The sequence below is a fragment of the Pungitius pungitius genome, chromosome 13 (assembly GCF_949316345.1).
Source record: "Pungitius pungitius chromosome 13, fPunPun2.1, whole genome shotgun sequence".
In the NCBI taxonomy this organism is placed as follows: domain Eukaryota; kingdom Metazoa; phylum Chordata; class Actinopteri; order Perciformes; family Gasterosteidae; genus Pungitius; species Pungitius pungitius.
Window position 1 is genome coordinate 650,001 of NC_084912.1, and position 22,500 is coordinate 672,500.

The window sequence follows — 22,500 nt, forward strand, 5'->3', positions numbered from 1 at the left end:
TGAGTTTCGTCTCCTTCTTCTCGTCTTTCTTCATTATTTTAATCTCTCCTCCATCGGCTGAATGTCCCGTCAGCAGCGAGGAGATGAGGGTCCGTTTCTGCCTCGTCATCATCATCCGTCGTGTGTTTACACTGACAGTTGGTCACAAGAGACAAATGGCTGTTGAACACAAGTTGCCGTGGCAACGAGAAAACAGCAACCAGAACCAGTTTAAGCATCAAACAGCAGAACAACGGACGCACATAATGGTCCAGTTTTGTGTGATGCTGTGGTTTTACAGATAAACAATTATCCTTTGTTGTTTTGAAATGAACTCGTACTTCTTCTACTTCATCATTTAAGCAAAGGACAGGAAGTCAACGTGGACTTGTCTTCACGTGGGATCTCCTGGGTGAAAGTCTCTGTTTGATTGACTCGTCCAACAAGAACTTCATTAAGATGAGAAACTAGTTTAATTATCACTTTAGTTATCAGGAAAGGATCAACAGACATTCGTAGCCAAAGGAATAAAGACATTAAACTACATTTATTGAGTTAAAGAGCAGATGTCAACATGAAACTTCATCACCACATTCTTTCTCCCATCGCAGGTTTGACTTTAAAGTTTAGTTTATATTATATAGTTTTTATATTTAAAAACGTTTTTAATGTTGCAATTCTTTTTAAAAGCTCCATGTATTCCCAGAGTGACTTTGTCACTGAAACAAGTTTCCAAAATAAAACACGTCCAACCCGTCTCTTGAATATGGTGATGACTCTTTTTCTGTATAAATAAAGCTTTATTGCAAGGGAGTGTTAAACATCAGATCCAGCTGTACGTTAGATTAATCAAAAACTCGTTCTTAGTGCTCAGTTAGGGAGTCACGGTCTTGTCCTGGTTGAGGAGTGAAAGGTCAAAGGGCAAAGCAGACACAGCAGACACAGATCTGATGGAGGATGAGAGTTAGAGTCCCACCAAGCACCATCCAACCCTCACGCTTTGTCCCTTAAGTTACAGGAGACACACGTTGGATGTGATTGGATCTTATGTTGTGGGGGGAGGACCTGCTCCTCCTCAACGCCAGTTTAGGGCCAATAGAAATCTTTCCTTTCATATCTAACAAGAATTGTAAAACATGATGTTCTTCCTGATGTTAGTTGTTCTTCTGGCCGGTGGATGAATTCTTCCAGACGTCTCCATCCGACTTCACATTTTTGATGACGTTCGTTGGATTCATTCACTCGTTCTTTCCTGGCTGCGTTGTGGTTGTCGAGCTATCAACAGGTCGCCCTCACTTTGATGTTCGTGTAGACTCAGCTGAGTGGATCCTGCTGAGGAAACATGGTTTCACTTCACTAAAGTATCACTGAGTAAATATAAGCATTAACCTGTTGACTTATTAAAGGAGGGGCCAGAATGTAATGGATGGGTTAAAATGCAATGCGAGTCACTTTGGATGAAAGCTAAACGACATGTGACGGAATGTAAAATGGCCAGAAGCCAAAGAAGCAGAATGTTTGTCAAAGGAGGAGAAGGACTGAGAGAAACTCGGTTTACAGTCCGGTATTGTTACCATGGCAACTGTTAGGCATACGGGAGGCGTGGCCTCTTTGATTGATAGGTGTCAATTAGTGAGGCCACACATCTGCTCTAATAAAATGTAACAAATCTACAAGTCGGTAACATGTCACTGTGTACTTACACCTCGTGTTCACAGAGAGAATCTACTCTGAAATAAGAGCTGAAAAGTTAAAATGGCCGACAATCTTTCCTTGCGGTTTGACAACGTAAAACTACAGAAAAGTTCCTCTGGTCCAAAAATGCTAAACGTGAAGCATTTAGCGGCTAGAGAGAAAGCTTTTTCCCTCAGAAGTTCTCAGAAGTTGGAGGAGGAGACCAAAAACAGAGCAAAAAAAGAGAGAATAGTGTACTTTTTAGTTTTATTGTACTTTGCAGGTGGAAGTTTAAACAAAGTAACAACCTGTGCATATTTAATTGTTATTATACATCATGTGAAACTAATCTCATATCCACCCTGTCCCCGTGTGACCCTGCAGGTGTGCGGGGGTCTGGTGTGGATGCTGGTGGCGTCCACTAGCGCTGACTCACCCAACCCTCTGGGCTGGGTGATGTTCGTGTCCGTCTTCTGCTTTGTGATGACCACCGTCTGGTTCTTTATCTTCCTCTGCGGAGCCAATCAGGGCAGCATCTGGCCCTCACTGGTTAGTCACGCCCACTTTTATGTAGCCTGATTTAAATGACACAGGACTCCAAATTAAGAAGACAACTAGAACTGTATGACATGGAATAGAGCTACATATAAAATAACAGTAGTGACAAAGCACATCTGTCTCATGCTGTTCAACACATTACTGTTATTCTTCCAAAAGTTAAAAAAATATTTTTTAACTGACCCGATGGCCTGTACATGTGTAACGTCACGGCAGCGTGTGACTCCCCTCTAAACGAGGCATATATATATACGAGGTTATAACTATATAACTATGAACATACACTAAACAGTTATCAACCAATCACAAATCACCCGGTGAGTCAGGTTTATTATTGAATTACTACTCATGCTGAAGTATTTTCCTCGAGCTGTCTAGATGCTAAAAGCTAATACGTCGTCAGTTAAAGTGACAGTACGCCCTACTGTCACCTGTCACGTTCCCTAAACCTGCATGTAGACCAGGGCGCCCAATAGGTTGATTGCGTGGCATTGATTAAAAAAATGACGTCACGTAACGCATGCGCGGTCTAACGCGGTAGATGACCGGAAGTAATGCTAACGCTAATTAGCATTCCTTGCTTACTAACGGACTCATTCAATTTCATTCCAACGCAGGCTGACTGGTGACGGTTTTCTGCTTCTGACACATCAGAGGCTCCTGGTTTCTGTCGTATGGACGTTACTACATTTAGACCAACGTGTGCATTGTTCCCATGACACGGATCAGCATCCTCGTGTTAGCAGCAGCTAACACCTAACATAGATGTCCATGTGCACAAAGCCCAGACTCAACTTGAGCTTCACCTGTTTTCTCACAGATTACGTTTTCAACAATTATTATTGTTAGTAATTTGAAACCTATTTAAAACTCTTTCTAACCGTTGATTCACCGTCAACTTCCACTTCCTGTGAAGCCCTTCCATACGTAACATCACCATTAACACAACAGGAGAGATGGCTGCGTGTGTGACCTTTGATCCTTCCTGCAGGACGTGGGCATCCACTTCCTGGCCGTGGTGTTCTACCTCAGTGCAGCGGTGATGCTGGCCTTCATCACCGTGGGGCTGGGAGAGGTGGCATCAATCTTTACTGAGGCTCTGAAGGTCTACCGGATGTACATTGCTGCAGTGGTAGGTCACACACACACACACACACACACACACACACACACACACACACACACACACACACACACACACACACTATTTAAACTTACTATAATCCTTGAATAATAATGATGAATAATAATCATTTTGTACACATCTTTTTTTTGCTTTTCAAAGTAAAGGCTTTTACACACGAAGCTGTTTTCTCCTACTTCTCATTTTGAAGACCCACTAACCTTTCACAATAAAATCCCTTCAATTCCTCTCATGTTGCTTTGTCCCGTCCACATTGTGTTGACAGCTTTCACTCCATCAGTTGCTCCTTCACCTGCTTTCATCCACTTTCTCCACCTTTCTTCTCCCCCACAGTAGCTTATTAAGGTTCTAATCACTTGGCTCTGAGGACACGTTGTAACCTCTGAGGTTCTCTCCATGTGGTCCTCAGGTGATGTCCTACGTGGCCACGCTTCTCTACTTCCTGCACGCCATCTTCTCAGCCATCCGATGGAAGACTTCCTGAGAGAAAGGAGGAGGAGGAAGACCAGCTGACATGAAGCTTCGCCCAATCTTTTTTATTATTATTGATCAAAGTTGATTAATCAAGTTAACGAGGGAAGCTTAAACATTATTAACACAAAATTCACTTTTCTTAATCAGGTCGTCATTAAGCAGGAGTCATAATTATTCATATATTATTTACTTGATGGTATCAGTGAGGACAATGAGTGTAAATAATTCATTTAGCATCTTGTATTATTGTTATTTGTTGGTGTGATTGCGACAGGCGGATCGGTCTGATTCCATCGAGGTTTGACGTCATCTCAGCCGTCACAGCTCCAGTGTGGGCTTGTGCCCTGCTCTCCATTCCTAGATGGTCCTTGAGTTCCTCTACGATCAAACAAAAGAGGCCTTAAATGTTCACTTCACACAATGTAAAAAACAAAAACAATTCTCTGAAATACTTTTTCATAGAACTGATTCTTTTTTAGGTTGAATGTAAAATTGGTCAGTTTTGTTCACAGGAAGAAGGACACAATTCTAAAATCCATCAGCACCTAAACTAGAATTTAATTCAGCTCAATCATCACTTCAACGTGAAACTTTTCAACAAGTCAAAGAGTTCACTTCCTGTTTGGCCACCAATGGTTGAGAAGGCCCTGAGTGACCTTTAACCTTCAATGGGCCTGAAGGTAGAACATTCCAAGCCTTTGTCGGGTGGAGGCAGTGGAAGCTGGAGGGTGGGGTTAGTAACACGGTGACTTTCTGCATTAATCACGAGAAGAGAGTTTAGCCAATGAAGAAGAATAAAGTCTCTGAATCACAGTTATTTTGTTTATTTATTTCCATCGAGGGTAAAAGGTCACGATCGCTGCGTGAGGATGTTTTCCAGAGGGAAACCATCGAGTGGTTTCATACCTCAGGAGACCATGATGGCATCAACAGAAACGTGCTCACAGCTACAGACCCACATTATACACCCCTCTGTACAAGGCAACGTGCACAGGGTTACATGTATGTTTGGTTACATAATAATGAAAAGCAGGTAGAAAAGAAACCATGAAGAACACACATAACAGAGGAGAGGATCCATCAGTCCGTTGTCTCATTATCAAAAAGATAACATCAGCAAGTCTAGTTTTTCTTTATTATATTCATGCTGTGATACATGTTTGGAATATGAATCATTTTTACTGGTTTGATCCCATCAGTGACTTCCTCTGCTGGCCAGGACCAGTCACTGCATAACAATGGGTTAGGTCAGGCAGTCGGACACCTGAAACCCGAATTTGAACCCAATACATGAATAATAATCTATTGTCCAACATATATTTATGTTCTAATCATGTCTAGTGAATTGTGTAAGTTGGGAGATAATCTATATTCAAATATCCAGGTAGATGAGTTACAATTTAACCTTTGGTTGCAGAAAAGTTTAGGTCAAAATAGTGTAGAGACACGTGTGTGTAGAAGCTGGGAAACAGATAGAGATGTTAGATAATTTAAAAAGAGAAGGAGTGAACGAACGCATCAGAGGCACGTGTTCAAAAATCTGAAGCCTGGGTGGGGACGTCTGGAAGAATTCAGCTAATGCACACCTAAGCTGGTGTAAGGGAGGATCTTCCTCCCCCCGCATCTAAAGATCCGGTCACATCCAATGTCCAGAACTCCTGACTTAACGTAAACAATGAATAGAGTGTGGATGTTGGATCGTGTGGTGTGAACTCTCCCCCTTATCTTACACATCTGCTGGTTGACCCGCTGACCTTGCTTCCTCAGTCAGGACAGAAACCGATCCCCTTATCAATACACACAGAGAAACCTCTGTTTGTCCGTGCGGGTCCCGACTCTTAAATCAAGTCCAGACAGGAACCCCCATCCTGCCAGACTGTCTCTGACTTTGAAATCTTCAACAGAACAGGGCAACTATTTTCTAACTTGGCACTAAGAAAAAGCTTTTGATTATCAGAAGGGGGGGCCAGCGAGGGTCCGAATGAGCCAGTTAGGCTGACAACACACCGGAGAGAGAGAGGGGGGCGCATGGAGTCATGTGATGCGCTGGAAGCTGCAAGGTTGGCGCTTCGATTCCCGGCTTCCCCGTGTGGAAGTGTCCATGAGCAGGACACCTGACCCCTAACTGCTCTTGAGGCAAAATGTAACGCATGTCAGTTAAATGACATGAAATGTGAGTGAACATCAGGGTGATGATGTCACACATCTGACCACATCCTAGTTTGTTTCATCTCACCTGCATGATATCTAACTCTGTCATTTCACATCCTCCCACATCATCAGCTTGTTACCCTCACCTGGGTCTCCTAGCCCTCACCTGGGTCTCCTAACCCTCACCTGGGTCTCCTAGCCCTCACCTGCAGCACATCCCCTCATCAGCCCCACTATTTAATCCTGTAGCATTATGTTGTTTCCTGCCACGTTGTATATCAGAAGGTTTCCAGTGTTTCTCCATTAGCTGATATCCTTCTGTTCTGCCTTTTATTCCCTGCCTGCTCCTTTTCGGATTTGTTTGCCTGTCTGATTGCCTCCTGGTTCTGACCCGGCCTGTCGTTTACCCACTGATGGATCTCACAGTTCTGACCTGGCCTGAGCTTATAGGAAAATCCACCCGTCTCTCCCATCGATGTCTGAGTGGTACTTTTGGGTTCCTTTGTGCACCAGTAACCGTTCCAAATAAGGTGCGTAGTCTGATGAGGGAACCAGAATGGAGTCAACACACCAGATAAGGAGACTAGAGAAGGACGAGGAGGACAATAGTGGGACGACTACAGGAGGAGAGGAAGGTAGTCAGGATTGAAGGGGAGAGCTTCACTCAATCCAATGGTCAAAGAAATGCATAAACTGTGATGTATGAAGTGGAATGTGTTGCATCATCGCCTTGTTGGTGTCTTTCTAGAAGGAGCTTGGTTTAGATGTTGTTGCTCAAATCTCCCTGAATTGAAGATCTCCAGTGGGTTCTGTGTGTTACTGAGAGTCCCACCACAAGTTAGATGAAGTCAGAAAATAGTTAAAACTATGAATACATTAATAAACAACAGAGGGAACGAGCACAAAGACATTAAAACACACGTTTCAGACGTTCATCTGAGTCCCAGAGAGCTGTGGACCCCCAGAGTCCAGAACCAGCTCAGGTACCCCTCACCTGCTCCACCTGCACCTACACCCACATGGACCTCCATCAGCTGTACAGACTGAACTATGTGGTGAGCAGAGAGGAAGCTTCTCCACCAGGAGGAGACTCTCCGTCCTGAAGAGGACACAAAGACACTGAGGAACCAGAACTGGACCTGAACCAGAACCCAAACCCAGGATAAAGAGGTTCAGTGAATGTGGTGCTGAAGGTGTGGAGGTGGATCAGTGAGTCAGAGGAGACTCTGTAGAAGGACAGAGAGCCAGCAGGACAGTCCACATACACTGCTACTCTACCAGAGGAGGAGGAGGTGATGCGTGTTGCTGTCTTATTGTGACGGACAGAGTAACCTCCATCAGAGCATCTCAGACACCAGGACTGATCATTGTGTCCAAACAAACAGTCTTTACTGCCTCCTTTCCTCTTGATTCCTCTGTAACTCACTGATACATCAACGTATCCGCTCCACTCGACCTCCCAGTAACAGCGACCAGTCAGACCAGTTCTACACAGCAGCTGAGGCTGGTGGTCAAATCTGTCTGGATGACGAGGATATGACTTATCCTCCCACACATGTGTCACCTTCCTGTTGTTCTGAGACAGTTTGAGGTTTCTGTGAACTGTGTTTGTGTCGATTGTGAGTTCACAGGAATCTGATGAGAGAACAAGACACAATACAGCTGCAGTTATTAATCATGTGTTCATCTAGTGACACTTTGATGACATCACAGAGGTGAATGAGTGATGTCACAGTGTGATGAATCCAACTCAAAGCTCACTTACACTTCCTCAGACCTGGTGTCATCCATCGGACTCCAGCAGGCTCCACCCTGAAAGGAGGAGAATGGAGACATGGACACGACATCACTCTCATACACACAGCTTGGTCCTTCATGTCCACATGGACCACCTCTTCTTCTGATTGGCCGATGACCACAGCTCATTATGTTCACTTATTCATCATCTGTTATTATCAGTATTCTACTGATCATCATCTTCCATTTCACACTCAGTGAATCAAATGTTTAAACTGCATCAAGTGGTTTCTTTGTGCTTCAGTGACAACAAGCTGTGATCACAACTCTCTGTCACCTGATGAATGAAGTCCACTATTCTCTCTCTTAGCTCTGTTTTTGGTCTCCACCACCTCCTGGGGGGAATATCCGTCTCTAGCTGCTAAATGCTCCTCTACGTTCCCCAGCTGGTCTCTGACTCAGTGTGTCTGCAGGTTGCTGCTCAGCAGCTGGTGAACTGTGGCTTCATCTCAGCTTGTTGGATGAAAACAGCTGCGGCTGAACACAGGGAACTGAACCAAACAGGAGGCTGCAGCCTCTTCATACCTGAAAGTTCCCAGTCTGCAGTGTGGATCCTCCAGTCGACCAGACAGAACCTTCACTCCTGAGTCTCCTGGATGGTTGTAGCTCAGGTCCAGCTCTCTCAGGTGGGAGGGGTTGGAGCTCAGAGCTGAGACCAGAGAAGCACAGCCTTCCTCTGTGATCAGACAGCCTGACAGCCTGACAGGCTGCAGACACACAAAACAACACACATGTCACATGACCTGAGGGAGCTGTGAGGGCTGCAAGGTCACTGCAGGACTTTAATTTAATTGAAGTTACATTAATTGAATCCTGACCTGAGAGTCTCCAGGTCACAGTGTGGACTCTTCAGTCCATCACACAGCAGCTTCACTCCTGAATCCTGCAGGTGGTTGTTACTCAGATCCAGTTCTCTCAGACTAGAGGACTGGGAGCTGAGGACTGAGGACAGAACTTCACAGCTTCTCTCTGAGAGGTTACAGTGACTGAGTCTGAAGAGACAACAATGAAGAAAACATGGAAAAAATAGAAAAGATGGCACCATGTTTAAGTCATGATGAATGAATGAATCTCAGTCTCTGTACTCACAGAACTTTGTTGGAGGCTTTGACCACTGGCAGCAGCCTCAGAAGAGCCTCCTCTGAAGCAGAGTATTTCTTCAGGTCAAACACCTCCAGATCTTCTTCAGATGACAGTAAGATGAAGACCAGAGCTGACCACTGAGCAGGAGACAGTTCCTCTGTGGAGAGACGTCCTGATCTAAGGGACCTTTGGATCTCCTCCACTAGAGAAGCATCATTCAGTTCATTCAGACAGTGGAACAGATTGATGCTTTTCTCTGGAGACACATTCTCACTGATCTTCTCCTTGATGTACTGGGCTGTCTCCTGATTGGTCTGTGAGCGACTTCCTGTCTGTGTCAGCAGACCTCGTAGGAGACTCTGGTTGGTCTCCAGTGAAAGACCCAGGAGGAAGCGGAGGAACAAGTCCAGGTGTCCATTAGGACTCTTTAAGGCCTGGTCCACAGCTCTCTGGTAGAGACGGTTTGGTTTAGGAGTGGGTTTGAAGCGTTTAGAACGCCGGTAAATTGTTTGTTCTTCTGACAGCAGATTGACACCAGAGCTGATGAAGGTCAGATGGACATGAAGAGCAGCCAGAAACTCCTGAACACTCAGATGGACGAAGCAGAACACCTTGTCCTGGTACAGTCCTCTCTCCTCTCTGAAGATCTGAGTGAACACTCCTGAGCACACTGAGGCTGCTCTGATGTCGATGCCACACTCTGTCAGGTCGGATTCATAGAAGATCAGGTGACCTTTCTGCAGCTGATCAAAGGCCAGTTTTCCCAGAGACTCGATCATCTTCCTGCTCTCTGGACTCCAGTGTGGATCCGTCTCAGCTCCTCCATCGTACTTGACCTTCTTCACTTTGGACTGAACCACCAGGAAGTGGATGAACATCTCAGTCAGGGTCTTGGGCAGCTCTTTTCTCTCTCTGGTCTTCAACACGTCCACCAGAACTCCAGCAGAGATCCAGCAGAAGACTGGGATGTGACACATGATGTGGAGGCTTCGTGAGGTCCTGATGTGAGAGATGATCCTGCTGGCCTGCTCCTCATCTCTGAACCTCTTCCTGAAGTACTCCTCCTTCTGGGGGTCAGTGAACCCTCTGACCTCTGTCACCATGCCAACACACTCAGGAGGGATCTGATTGGCTGCTGCAGGTCGTGTGGTTATCCAGAGGCGAGCAGAGGGGAGCAGCTTCCCCCTGATGAGGTTTGTGAGGAGCACATCCACTGAGGAGGTCTCTGTGACATCAGTCAGGATCTCATTGTTGTGGAAGTCCAGAGGAAGTCGACACTCATCCAGACCGTCAAAGATGAACACAACCTGGAACTCTTCAAACCTGCAGATTCCTGCTGCTCTGGTTTCACTGAAGAAGTGATGAACAAGTCCCACCAAGCTGAACTTCTTCTCTCTCAGCACATTCAGCTCTCTGAAGGTGAATGGAAATGTGAACTGTATGTCCTGGTGGTCTTTGTCTTCAGCCCAGTCCAGAGTGAACTTCTGTGTTAAGACTGTTTTCCCAATGCCAGCCACTCCCTTAGTCATCACTGTTCTGATTGGTTCTTCTCCTCCATCTGAGGCTTTGAGGAGGTCTTCTTGTCTGATGGTTGTTTCTGGTCTGGCTGGTCTCCTGGATGCTGTTTCAATCTGTCTGACCTCATGTTCTTCCTTGACCTCTGCAGTCCCTCCCTCTGTGATGTAGAGCTCTGTGTAGATCTCATTCAGAAGGGTTGGGTTTCCTGCTTTAGCGATGCCCTCAAACACAGACTGGAACTTCTTCTTCAGGTTGGATTTGAGTTCACGCTGACAAGCTGCAGCATGAAGTCCTGAATGAAGACAAGAAGATCAATGAGTCAAAGAACAGATTTCAACATGAATATATTCTGTCCATCTCTGGAGACATCACTGAAGGTCTCATAAGTCTGTAGAGAAACCCTCTTACTGCTCTGCAGACGCTCAGCCAGATCCTCCTGCTTCATTCTCCTCAGGAAGTGCACTGAGATCTTCACAAATGCCTCTCTGCTTCTCCTCTGCTCTTCATCCAGCACCTCCTCATCCTCTAAGCATTCTGGGTAATCTGAACTCACAACCTTCTGGATCTTCTTCAACTCGTTCTTCACAAAGGTGAGGATGTTCTCCTCCAGCAGCTGGAACAGAACATTCTATGAATGACACCAACTAGAACCATGGAAGCCACCATCAGGTCCATGTTGGACAGATGAACAATCCACTGGTCTACAAAGTGCAGCATGGAGATGATGGTGAACTGAGAGATGTTTAAGTAGTTGTTCATGTACACACCATGAAGATGGAGTCCAGGTGTGTTTGATGCTGCTGGGCAGACTCTGTGGGAACCTCTGAGCTCTCCTGGTCCTCTCTGTGGAGGAACATTTATACGGTTTGAGTGACAGGCATCAGTTTCATCTGGTTTTAGTTCTTCTTAGTTCTGTGGGTCATAAAACAACGTCTCCAGACCTCTGCATCTGGTACAAAGTCTTATGGAACTACTCAAAACATCTTTAGTCCGTTCTCTGACCTCTAGAAGTCTGCTTAGATCTTCTGAAACTGCTCTTTGGACCTTTTCAGTCTACTGACTCCAAACCTCTGCATGGAGTCCAGAGACCACGTTAGCTGGTCCACAGAGCACTGAGTTCATTCTAATCACATGTTCAGTCCCAGTCATCTGTCTCCAGATGTGACCTCTGCTGATCCTGATGTGGAGGAACTAGCTCACATTGTGTTTACACTTAATGATTCACACTTAAACACATAAGGACCAGTTAGATGAAGATAAACTTTTCTGTGTGATTCATAACTGAGGATCAGAACAGTTCTTCATCTGTTTGAGAACTTACTCTGGGTCATAAGAAGGTCTGTCTTTGAAGACTATAGGATGATCCATGGACCGGTTACTCTTCATGGACACACATCTGGGTTCAGGAGACTTTCCTCTCTGCTGATGTGAACTGAAAGAAACACTGAGATTACATCATCATCTAATCATGAAGCATCAGCTCACATGGTGTGCGTCCTCACAGAGACCAAAACAAGGTAAAGGTCCATGACATGAGGTCTGGATGTGGACCACAAGACTCCCTGTAGTGGTCTAGGTCTACTGGTCCCACTGAGAATCAACAGCTCACTGTGTTCTTCACCAGTCAGTTTGGTTTAGTCCCATCAGGTCTCACCAAGCCCTCCATGGAGCTCGCCCTCCCTCACTGGACTCTGCTGAAGGGCCCTGGAGCAAGAAACCCAGAACCTCCACCAGAGAGTCTGGTAGAAACACCTCATCATCAGCCTGAGACCCTCACCTTGCATCAGCAGAGGGACGGACATCTTTGAATTTCAAAGGAGGATCCATAGACCAGTTACTCTTCATGGACACACAGCTGGGTCCAGGTCCTGGTTCTGGTCTCTGATGCGTCCTGGTCACAAATGTAGAACCAGAGTCAGTGAGTCAAAGACGTTGGGACATGGAGACGAGTGGACAGTTGGAGATGGTCCTCTCACCTCTGAGCTTTGGTCTGTCTGTCATGTCCCCCCCACAGAGGGGCTTCAGAGGGAGGGACTCTGTCCTCTGGGTCCTCAGTCTGATTCATAGCAGAGTCCACACCTTCAAACCTTCACAACAACCTGCTGGGAGATCTCACACATTATTGTCTGCATCAGGACAAACACACAGAGCTCATTCACCTCAACACTAAAACTCTCATGGGACACTTTGTGTTGTCTTCTGTTAAATCGTAGACTAATGGAGGAAGACCAACTATTTTTCCTTCTTTAAACCCTGTTAACATGTGAAGAGACGTCATTTAAATGCTCCTCCTGTAATGTAGTGTTTTACCAGATGAACACTATCACTCATCCTCCAGCAGATGGAGCTGTGCTGTTTCTCCTCTTGATCTCCTTCAGAGTCCAGAAGTCAGTAAGATGACATGTAGCTGTCCTTATAGGAGACACTGTGGTTACCATGGTGATATTTGGAAGCTTTCTCTTGATGAGATGGTTCACGTCACCATGTGATCAGTTCATCACAGTGTCACCATTCAGACTAACAGCAGCTTCTCTCATCTTGTTTACCAGCTTTAAACAATCACACGTTCACAAGCATCAATGATGTCATTCCACCAATCACAGCTCCACTTACTGATCTTGTAGACATGAACGTCCTCAGTGAGCAGCTTTCTTCTGTCCTCAGCAGGTCTGTAGAAAAGGAGCTCCGTGCTTCACTTCAGCTTCCATCAGACGTGTCACGTGGTTCCTGCTCGCCTCGCAGGTGAATCAGCACGAACCTTCAGGTGTGTTGACTGTAATAAAAAGAGCGTAGTTTCGGTTTAGCTGCGGCGCTTCTAGAAGGTTTATAGTCAAAAACAAAAAGGAGATTCATCACAATCTGAACCTCTCGTTTCGGCTTTTAACACAAACGGAAAAACCGCAGTTTTCGTTTACTCGTTTTTGGTTTAAAACCAGAAAAACGAAGAAACGCGGTAACTTACTTCCGTGTTTCTCGTTCAGACGGTAAAACAAACTTTGAAACTGTTCAGAGCCCGTGAACACACAAACACACACACACACACACACACACACACACAAACACACACACACATTGTGTATCAGGGGACATACTCACAGCTCTGTGGACACTTTAAAGATGTTAAAGTGAAACACTGGTGACTTTCTACGACTCCTCTTTATGGCGGTGCTTGGTCCAGCTCGTTCGGAGCGTGGAGGTGAATCCCGTCATCGTTTCATCCCGCTCCACAGTCTGGCATCTACACAATCTTTAGCTCATTAAAAAGAACGAGTCGTGCTAAGCTACCAAAAAAAAGTTCATCGCTGAAATTCCAGTCGATTGCTTTTGTTTTATTGTTTTATGCAGAACTACTTTCTTCAGAGCGTAATAGGACTTTGGTCGCGAGTAGTGGCACGGCTCGTCACGTGATCGTTCTACACCAATGAGAGAGCTGCTTTTGGTCACCAGAAAGGAAAGACTGCTTTCGTCCTTTAGAGGTCTTCATCAGCGTGCTGTCACATTCAGGAACAACACATGCATCTCCTTCCATGTTTCCTAAAAGCTTTGATGCATCAGTGAGAAGCTGATGTCACTGTGGTCCTTGGCCACGTGAGCCTGTCTTGTTGCATCATCACGTGTCCATGGGGCTGCTGTGGGCAACAAAACTGTTGAACTGAAGGTGAATTTATCGATGTCAACTTCTGTTTCTTTCTGTGCTGCTGATTTATTTTTCTATTTTCATTCATCATCCCCCTGGTTCTCTCCATTTATTTTCCTTTCCTTGTTTTATATCTCGTGTAGGAGCCAGTTCTAAATGTCAATGTGTGAAGGTACCAAATTGGGCCACTAGGGGTCCTCATGGTGTACATTTCTGCACAGGTGGGAACCTTCTGACAGGTGGCAGGTGTTGGCAGTTTATCGCGCGCTCCGTCACGTGTGTTTGTTGTAAGTGACGCAGCTGAATGGACTTGAAACGGTGAGAAATAAAATATGCTTCAAATCAAGAAGCAAAGCCGGAAGCTGTTTATTCACAGACACGAGTTAGTGGTGCAGTTAAGCCTCTATGCAGCTCCTCAGTGGCTTTAAGTCCGGCTTAAAGACGCTACATATAGAAAACACATGTTTCTGTAGTTCTTCCTTTTCTTTTATCTATTATAAAATTTGTTTTTAATTATATATAATTGTGTGTATATATGCGTTATATAGATAATAACATCATCACAGCAGAGTTCTTATTGTCAGTTGTGGAGACCTTCACCAGTAAAGATGAAGCTCAGTGTCTTTTTTGGAGGTCGGAGTCTGTTGTTCATCTCAAGTCAAGTTCTCTCTTACTTTGTGACGGAGCTACTGGTGTGATACTTGTGTTCATGTAACAACGCATGAAGTAAAGCATCACCTCCATCTCCTCTAGAAGCCCACTCCTCACGCACATCTAAACGGTTCAAACAGGGCTTTGGAGCTAAATAACAGAACTGTGGGTTTATTCTAGGGACTGAACTGTGTGACAATAACAATGTTTATTGTCATCATAAAAATAAACTCCTCATAACAGCACACAGTTACACAGAAATGTATAAAAACACCCAAGGACAAAGCACAAGTTTTATTACATTGTGATGGAAGAGGAAGTTAAAGGAAACAACGTTGCAAACGTTGTGTCACTGCTGGACTGATGCATTATGGGAGCACGTCTGTCTGTGAAAACAACTACCAGATGGTGCGCTTCACCCCCCCCCAGATGGAGCGCTTGATCCCCTGCGCGGCCCGCACATCGTCCCAGTTGAGGCGGGTGTCGGGCACCTCGTCCAGGGCCTCGGGCTCGGCGCGGGCCCCCCCCTCGGGGCTGGCCACCACGCGGGGCAGCGGCCCCCGCTGCGCCTGGTACTCCACCACGTGGAGACGCTTCTTGTCGGCCAGCGTCTGGTGGACCTCCTGCCGGCGGAGAGAAGAACCGTTAGCCGAGCTCTCTGGTGTCATGTCTGGGCTTTAAGCCCCTCCCACTGCGTCACCTGACTGGCGAGCCCGGTGAAGAGCGCCCTGGTGATGTTCAGCAGGTTGACGGAGCCCTCCACCTTGCAGTACATGTCCTTGATGCCGATCAGCTTGCACATGGTGATGACGGCGCGGTGGCAGTGGAGGCCGTAACCTGCACAGTGGAAGTTAGTACAGGGGGGGTGCAGTTAACCCCCATCCAACCGTCCCTCAGGAGACACGTTCTACGACATCAACTTCTTCCAGAAAGGGCCGTCTAGGACGGACTGTCTTTCAACAGGAAATGAGTAGAAAACAATAAGAATCATTTTATCTACAAACAGTTAAATAGAATTGAACAACAACACAAGTAAAACGTTGCCATCCGTCATGTGGCTTCCTGCTGGCTCACTTACACCCCCCCCCCCCCTCCCTCCCCTCTCCCCTCTCCCCCCCCCGTTACACCGCAATGTTTAGAAAGCTGCATTTCTCAGCTTTCTAAACCGTTGGATTCGTAGATTGTGCAAATTATTAATGAGTTGCGGTAATTTAAATCCTTGTTGTTGCTTTCCGTCGGATTAAGAAGGTTAAAGTCTGTCCAATCAGAACCGTCCTCTGCCAGATGGACCCTTCCTGTGAGAAGTTAATGTCGTTGTGTTTCATGTCTCATCAGAGGAAAAAGAACTGATAAACAAACCCAAAGTGAGGAGATGACTGCAGGAAGTTAAAGGGCATCACAGCAGAGACTTGGACCACAAGGATCTACTCTGTGCCTCAGGTTGGGACCAGATGTTACTGGTTGATTGATGGATGAAGACTACGTTTTATTTACAATCTATAAACAGCTGATCATCAGAAATCATCTTCACCTTCGTTCTGTTTCTTCATGCGGAGCGTCGTCCTCTTGAACTTTGACTGGATGTCGTGGTAAACTGGAGAGAAGCAACAGGTGAGCTATGATTGGAGCATGTGACCAGGTGAAGGCTTCATTGAGTCATGTGACGACCTACTGGTCTGCTGGTTGTAGCGCTCGATGTAGTACAGGTAGTGGATCGCACGGTTCTTGGCCTGCAGGAAACAAACAACGCGTCATTCAATCTGCACCTGTGGGTCGGATTATTTTAATGAGGATGACGATGATGACATTGTGGTCTCACCTTCCTCAGAGCCGTCATCCTGTCGGCTGCTTTCCCCAAAGCGAAGCCTGCAGGGAGGAGACGTCCTGTCATTAATACTAACAGTGTAACAGTAATAGATTACACTGTGAGGGGAGTTTGAACCAAATGAGACCAGCGGTTCAATCAAAGTTTAAGAACTGCGCTTTTAAACAAACGTGTAAAAATGTGATGGTGAGACCTGCGGCTCCGTTCCCGTTGCCCACGGCGACCAGACAGCTGATGGACCTCTTCCTGCCCTCCCTGCCCGTCATGTTGAACACGCTCTTCACCTGCAGGACAAACAGGACGTTAGTTATTAGAAGTCATCACGCTGTGGGAGACCAGCACCCTCCATGTGGGCCAAGGACCCCCTGCAGCGCTGCTTTAAACCACCAGGGGGCGGCAGACACACACACAAAGTCCTAAATCAAATATAAAGTATGGTAAAAAAGACGTATTTTCTTCTCTTTATCATTTGTGGGCCATGTCTCATTTAGATCACATGGGTCAGAGTTGCCCAATCGGTCCATCGCGATAAAAATAGTGACGTCACGTCACTCACAAACCACAGACTACAGGAGAGAGGGTAGGGGGGGCACAGTGACCCTGTGGAGAGACACTAAAATATGAGAGTAAAACTCTGCAGAACTTCCAAGCAGCTTTTTATCTGTCGCCCCCCCCCCCCCCCATGGATGTGTTCACTAATGGCATCGTCCTTGGGAGGCGAGCTTTTTATTCCAGTAAGCCTTTTTCATTTCATTAGCCCTGAATTTATAGTGGTGGACACACACACACACACACACACACACACACACACACACACACACACACACTTCTAAGGGGGAAGCCTAATGTCTGGGACACTCCTATTTATGCAGCCAGGAGGGATGGGGAGGACTATCAATGTGACACACACACCGATCTGGAACTCTGTGTGTGTGTGTGTGTGTGTGTGTGTGTGTGTGTGCGCGCAGTAATGAAACACAACCACAAATACAGTACACAACCCTATAAAACACAAACACACACATTAGATGCAAATAAAATCAGGTGAAATAAAATCAGACCTTGAATGTTTAGACGTAAGCAGCAATACTTTCTATGAATACATCTGCTACTGGTGTGTGTGTGTGTGTGTGTGTGTGTGTCCTTGTTGCATCACCCCCATTAGCACTAATTGCATTAAGGTAAAATACAGCCAGACAAAAAGAGAATACAAATGAACTGTGTTCATCTTAAGTCACTGTTTAGGGTGATGCTGATGATGATGATGATGATGCTCAGCCATCCAGGAGATGTGTGTGTGTGTATCGGTCTGTCCACAGCAGCCTGATACAAGAACCCGATGATAACGAGACCCCCACAAAATTATTGATTTCCTCGCATTGCCTCCAGTGACACGTCTCACCTCAATGACGCGTGAATCAAAGTCCTCGTATGTTTCTGTGGAGACGCAGGAAAGAAGCTTTTAAAGGCACAGCCTCGAGTAGCTTGTTGCTTGTATAATACGGTTATTATTCACTGGTTGATTAAATAGAAACAGCTTACCTCCGTTGGGTCCCGGGTCAGGGGGCCCCAGGCTGGTGCCCCCCATGGAGTTACCGGTCCACCCTCTCTCCCTCTTCACCCTCATCTTCCTCCTCCTCTCCCACTCGTCCCTCTGGCGCACTGCAGGGAGACGCCTTTTAACGAGGGGCTTCTAAAGCTCCCACAGGTCAGTGAGATGATGAAGATGCTGCACCAGGAACAAACCGGTCTACAGGTCCCATTTAAGGTCCTGCTCTCCACCGGAGCACCTCAGAGACACGAGGGGGGACAGAGGACGTCCCCATTCACTCTGCTTTGACTACTATGGTCAATTGTTCTCAACGATCACTCAAATAATTCTGTGTGATTATTGTTTTGTTCTCTTTTTACCATCACGGGGGTTCAGCTCCATATAGAAGAGAGACTTTTATTTTGAAGGGACAAAAGGTTCCTTCTCACCGAGCTCGGCTTGCATCTCCAGCTGCTCGCTCTCCCCTCGGCGGCTCATGTTCTGCAGGATCCCGTCCCTCAGAACCGGAGAGTTCAGACCGGGCCACAGAAACCCACCGCGACCTGGAGGGGGGGGGGGGGGGGGGGTGGACACCAGTTCAGAAGAATCATGAGGAGTTTAAAAGCAGCTTGAAGTAAAGACAGGGACAGACGGATGTCTCACCTTCTCCAATGATCTGTCCTCGGTTCAGGTCTTTCTTCATCTTGCGTTTGGTTCTCTTTCCTCGGCCCTTCCTCGCTCCAGAACCCGACTCGGCCAACACGCCTTTCCACAGCTCCTCAGCCGTCACTGTGGGGCGCGCGCGCACACACACACACACACACACACACACACACACACACACACACACACACACACACACACACATGTATTATATTATGTATTCTATTCATGAAACAGCCCCAGTGTGATTATTGGACTCATTACTGCTAGTTCTAGTGTTTGAACACTCACACTTGTTGAAGAAGCTGCCCTCCCTGCGTTGCTGCAGGCCTGTGGGGGGGCACAGGGGGGCCACGGGGCCTCTCTGCAGGAGGGCCCGGCCCGCCAGCTGGGACGCATGGACGGCTCCACGAAAGCACAGCAGGGGCGCTGCACCTGAGGGATGGGACAGAGGTGCATTGTGGGAAAGGTCCAAGACGCAGGTTCAACACTGGAGCCGAAGATGAACCTGCAGAGATGTTGTTCAACTGAGATGAAGGAGCTGCAGCAGCAGCCTCCTCCACATCTCCACCTAATGACACAGCCTCAGACTGCACCTAGTTACTGACAGAACGAAGTCAGCGGACGTTACGCGGGTTTTAGCGGCTGGTGCCGCTCAGTCTGGAATCTTCTTTCTCTTCTTTAACCAAACGTCCCGCGCGTGAACGCACGCACGCACGCTAGAAACAACGCTCCGACAACCGAGAGAGACCTTCATCAGGGCCGAGGACGAGCAAGAAATGAAGAATATTCACCTGCGACTGCGACGCGGAGGGCACAGCACACCCGGATGGACGCCGCCATGTTGGATTCACGAGGGGTCCTTCGAGCGGGCAAAAAGGCGCCTGAACGCCGCCTGTCGAAAAGAAGGAGAACGTCACCTAAATAAAAACAATAATAGAACAATGAATGGAACCATTGGATGGACCAGTTGAGACTGAACTATACATGTTTTATCACGTGTAGGTTCGGAATACATTTGAATAATTGTGACTTAAAACTCCGCAATAGAAACATGAAACTATGCTTTGTCTTTGTTGTAAAATACACAATGAACTTTGATCCCATTTATAACGTTTCAAGCTTGTTCCTAAAAACACAAGCTTTAACTTCTTAGTTCTTTGAAACATGAAACAACTGTTTGATGAAAAATATACATACGAGTTAAAGATAAATTATATAAAAATAAATACTTTACTTCACTTTGTCAAAATAATTAATAAAACAATCCATCTGGATTAAAAAATCACGTCATCTGTTACCGTCTCGTATAAGGACCACGCACACACACACACACACGCACGCACACACGATTGATTTGAATTTGTTTATTGGTAAAAATTGAATTGATTCTGAGCTTTCTTTCATAATTCCAACATGAATGAATGTTTGTGAAACTCTCAGATCAAAAGAAAAAAAACAAATTAGGAGACTTTTCTGTTGATTGACAGCATATATTTAAAAATAACAAAAAACAGAGCTTTTATTTCCTCCTTCCTTCTAATCACATCCAGAGGAGCCAAAAACAAGATGATCATGTAATGAGCTGCTTTCAATAATATGATTGTATAAAACTTTACTCTTTACTGAACTGTTAAACCCTCGTAAAGCTTGAGGAGGTCTCAGAGCTTCGTGGAGACTCCACCACGGAGAAGCAGCGTGAGGAGAGAGAGGGTCCACAGCGTGAGGAGCTCACCTGAGTACGAGGAGCAGACCTTTATCTGCATCCTGCATTATGCATCAATGAGGATCTTCTCATCATGCAGGTAAGTCCTCCCTCACACCTCCACTCTGCTCAGGTCTCCTTCTCCTCCAGGTGCAGTTTGACCTCGAAGAGCTTCAGACAAAAAGAACCAAACTACAAATGCAATCCCAAAAAATAAAAAAGAGAAAGTTCTTCAAATAGGGAAAGACTTTCAGTCTCAAACATTTAACTCTGTGAGCGGTAACCACGGAGACGGCGTCCAACGCACCTGACGGGAGCCCGATGGGCCCAGGCAGACGCTCCCAGAGGAGCCGCCCCCCCCCTGACGTGGATCGATACCTGGCTCCTGCTGTCGCCTCCCTGACACCTGCCCCCCCCACTCCTCCTCCTCCTCCTCCTCCTGGCTTTAGCTGTACGGAGCAATGACACCAGCAGGAGGAGGCTGTGTGGATGTGTGAAGCAGATATCCAGGACCAAACCTCCCACCTTCACCTTCCACGTGTCCACCACACACGCTGTGAACGTGGAGGTCAGGTGGAGCTCAGGTGGAGGTGAGGCTTCCACGGGGTGCAAGGGACACGTTGTTTAATCTAAAAGACAAGGTCAGACTTTTAAATAAGAAAAGAAACGGCTCCTCTTTGGAGATGGAGCCAATCAGAAGAGAACAACTCTCTACTATTCACTATGGATCAACACAACGAGACACAAAACACAAGTCTAACAAAGAAACAGAACAGAAGACACTCAGGGAGATGTGGACAGACAAAGAAACAAGAGAAACATCCACTCAAAGAAATACTGTGAGAGCCAACAAGACCATAAAGTGTGTGTTTGTGTGTGTGTTTGTGTGCGTGACTGAGCCCATTTGTGTCTTTATTTGACATGAACGAAGGAGATGGGGAGGAAGCAGGAGGTAAAATGAGTTTTAAAATGGAATCGTGGGGAGGGGGGCAGAGGGAGGGGGGGGGGGCAGAGATGGGGAGAGGGGGGGGGGACAGAAGATGAGGGGAAGAAGTGGAGGAGACAGACAGAGGAGGAAGGAGGATAGAAAGGAAACAGGATGCCAGAAGGTAACGCTGAGCAAGGAGAGAGGAGGAGCTTAAGAGACCTAATTAACTTCAGTCAGGGGTCTTTTGATCCGAGGTCAGAGGTTAACGAGAAGACGAAAGGTGAGACCTCTTTCTTCTGTTTACCTCTCTTTGTTGTGTCATGTGGCTTGTTGCTAGGAGACAAAATATCTCTGAGCAGAACTTGGGAAACTAAACATGGAGGTCGAGGATGATGTGTTTCACCCTGCCTGGAGGTTACTGAGGGGGCGGAGCTACAGAGGGTTCTCCGCCATTCATCCCTGAGGAACACAACTCCATCTTCTCGTCCACCAGGAGTCACGCTCACTCTCCTTCTCGCTTGGCTCTGGCCTCCTGCAGGAGACATGTGGCTGGTATGCGTGGACGTCTCTGTACCTACAGGAGAACATGTGTTCCCCCCAGGAGGAGCCCATGAGAGTTCCTCTGAACTGCTGAACTTTAATTCCCTCTGACACGGAGCGCCGGGCCGCGAGCCCCACCAGTACCATGCGATTAAGATCAGCGGGGGGGCTCTGCCCCACTCAAGGTCGCGGCGGAGAGGGAAGGTCGGCGGACAGAGTGGCGACGTGGGGGTTGTTGGTGAAACAGCTGAACTCCATTTCTCTGACGAGCCGTCGAGAACTTTTTAAATGTGATTTATTGAGTATTGATTTATTTGTTTTAAATCAGGAAGCTGACGGCTCAACTCACTGGTTAAAAATAACCATTCATTAAGTGAACGGTTTTTACACCATTTATTCACAATTTAACAAACTGTGTCACTTCCTGTTCACTGGGTGGTAAAAAGCAACTTTGCAACGTCCATAATCTACAAACTGTTTGTCTTTGCTCATTGTCACTTCCTGTCACCTCCTCCCTCCCACATGAATGGCGCTGTGATCACTGTCATGTTGCGGCAGCAGAGGAGCCGTGACAGCTTCGACGCGCCACTTCCTGTCATTAGAAGATGCTGCGGCAGCGGGGGGTCCATGCAGACTGCTCGT

The 22,500-nt window shown here is 46.6% G+C and overlaps 3 protein-coding genes across 3 annotated transcripts in view; 1 reads left to right on the plus strand and 2 right to left on the minus strand.

The window, feature by feature from the left end:
• Positions 1-4,661, plus strand: part of malb (mal, T cell differentiation protein b) — a 4,913-nt gene extending 252 nt beyond the window's left edge. Inside the window, exons 2-4 of the mRNA XM_037466339.2 lie at positions 2,038-2,202; positions 3,203-3,343; positions 3,765-4,661. Coding sequence (XP_037322236.2) covers positions 2,038-2,202; positions 3,203-3,343; positions 3,765-3,839 — 381 coding nt within the window. The 3' untranslated portion in view covers positions 3,840-4,661. The remainder of the gene's footprint in view (positions 1-2,037; positions 2,203-3,202; positions 3,344-3,764) is intronic.
• A 111-nt stretch (positions 4,662-4,772) lies between these two features.
• LOC119214528 (NACHT, LRR and PYD domains-containing protein 14-like) lies at positions 4,773-10,086 on the minus strand. The gene is made up of 5 exons (XM_062566669.1): positions 8,867-10,086; positions 8,596-8,769; positions 8,303-8,476; positions 7,746-7,792; positions 4,773-7,615 (listed from the first exon to the last, which is right to left on the minus strand). Exons 1-5 carry the CDS (start codon positions 9,961-9,963, stop codon positions 7,029-7,031), a joined length of 2,079 nt encoding a protein of 692 aa, XP_062422653.1. The 5' UTR covers positions 9,964-10,086; the 3' UTR covers positions 4,773-7,028.
• Positions 10,087-14,946: 4,860 nt separating this feature from the next.
• mrps5 (mitochondrial ribosomal protein S5) lies at positions 14,947-20,473 on the minus strand. The gene is made up of 13 exons (XM_037466477.2): positions 20,421-20,473; positions 19,480-19,580; positions 18,977-19,120; positions 18,686-18,811; positions 18,472-18,585; positions 18,034-18,153; positions 17,894-17,928; positions 16,685-16,775; positions 16,486-16,532; positions 16,339-16,396; positions 16,198-16,260; positions 15,367-15,503; positions 14,947-15,289 (listed from the first exon to the last, which is right to left on the minus strand). Exons 1-13 carry the CDS (start codon positions 20,456-20,458, stop codon positions 15,065-15,067), a joined length of 1,299 nt encoding a protein of 432 aa, XP_037322374.1. The 5' UTR covers positions 20,459-20,473; the 3' UTR covers positions 14,947-15,064.
• Positions 20,474-22,500: the final 2,027 nt, after the last annotated feature.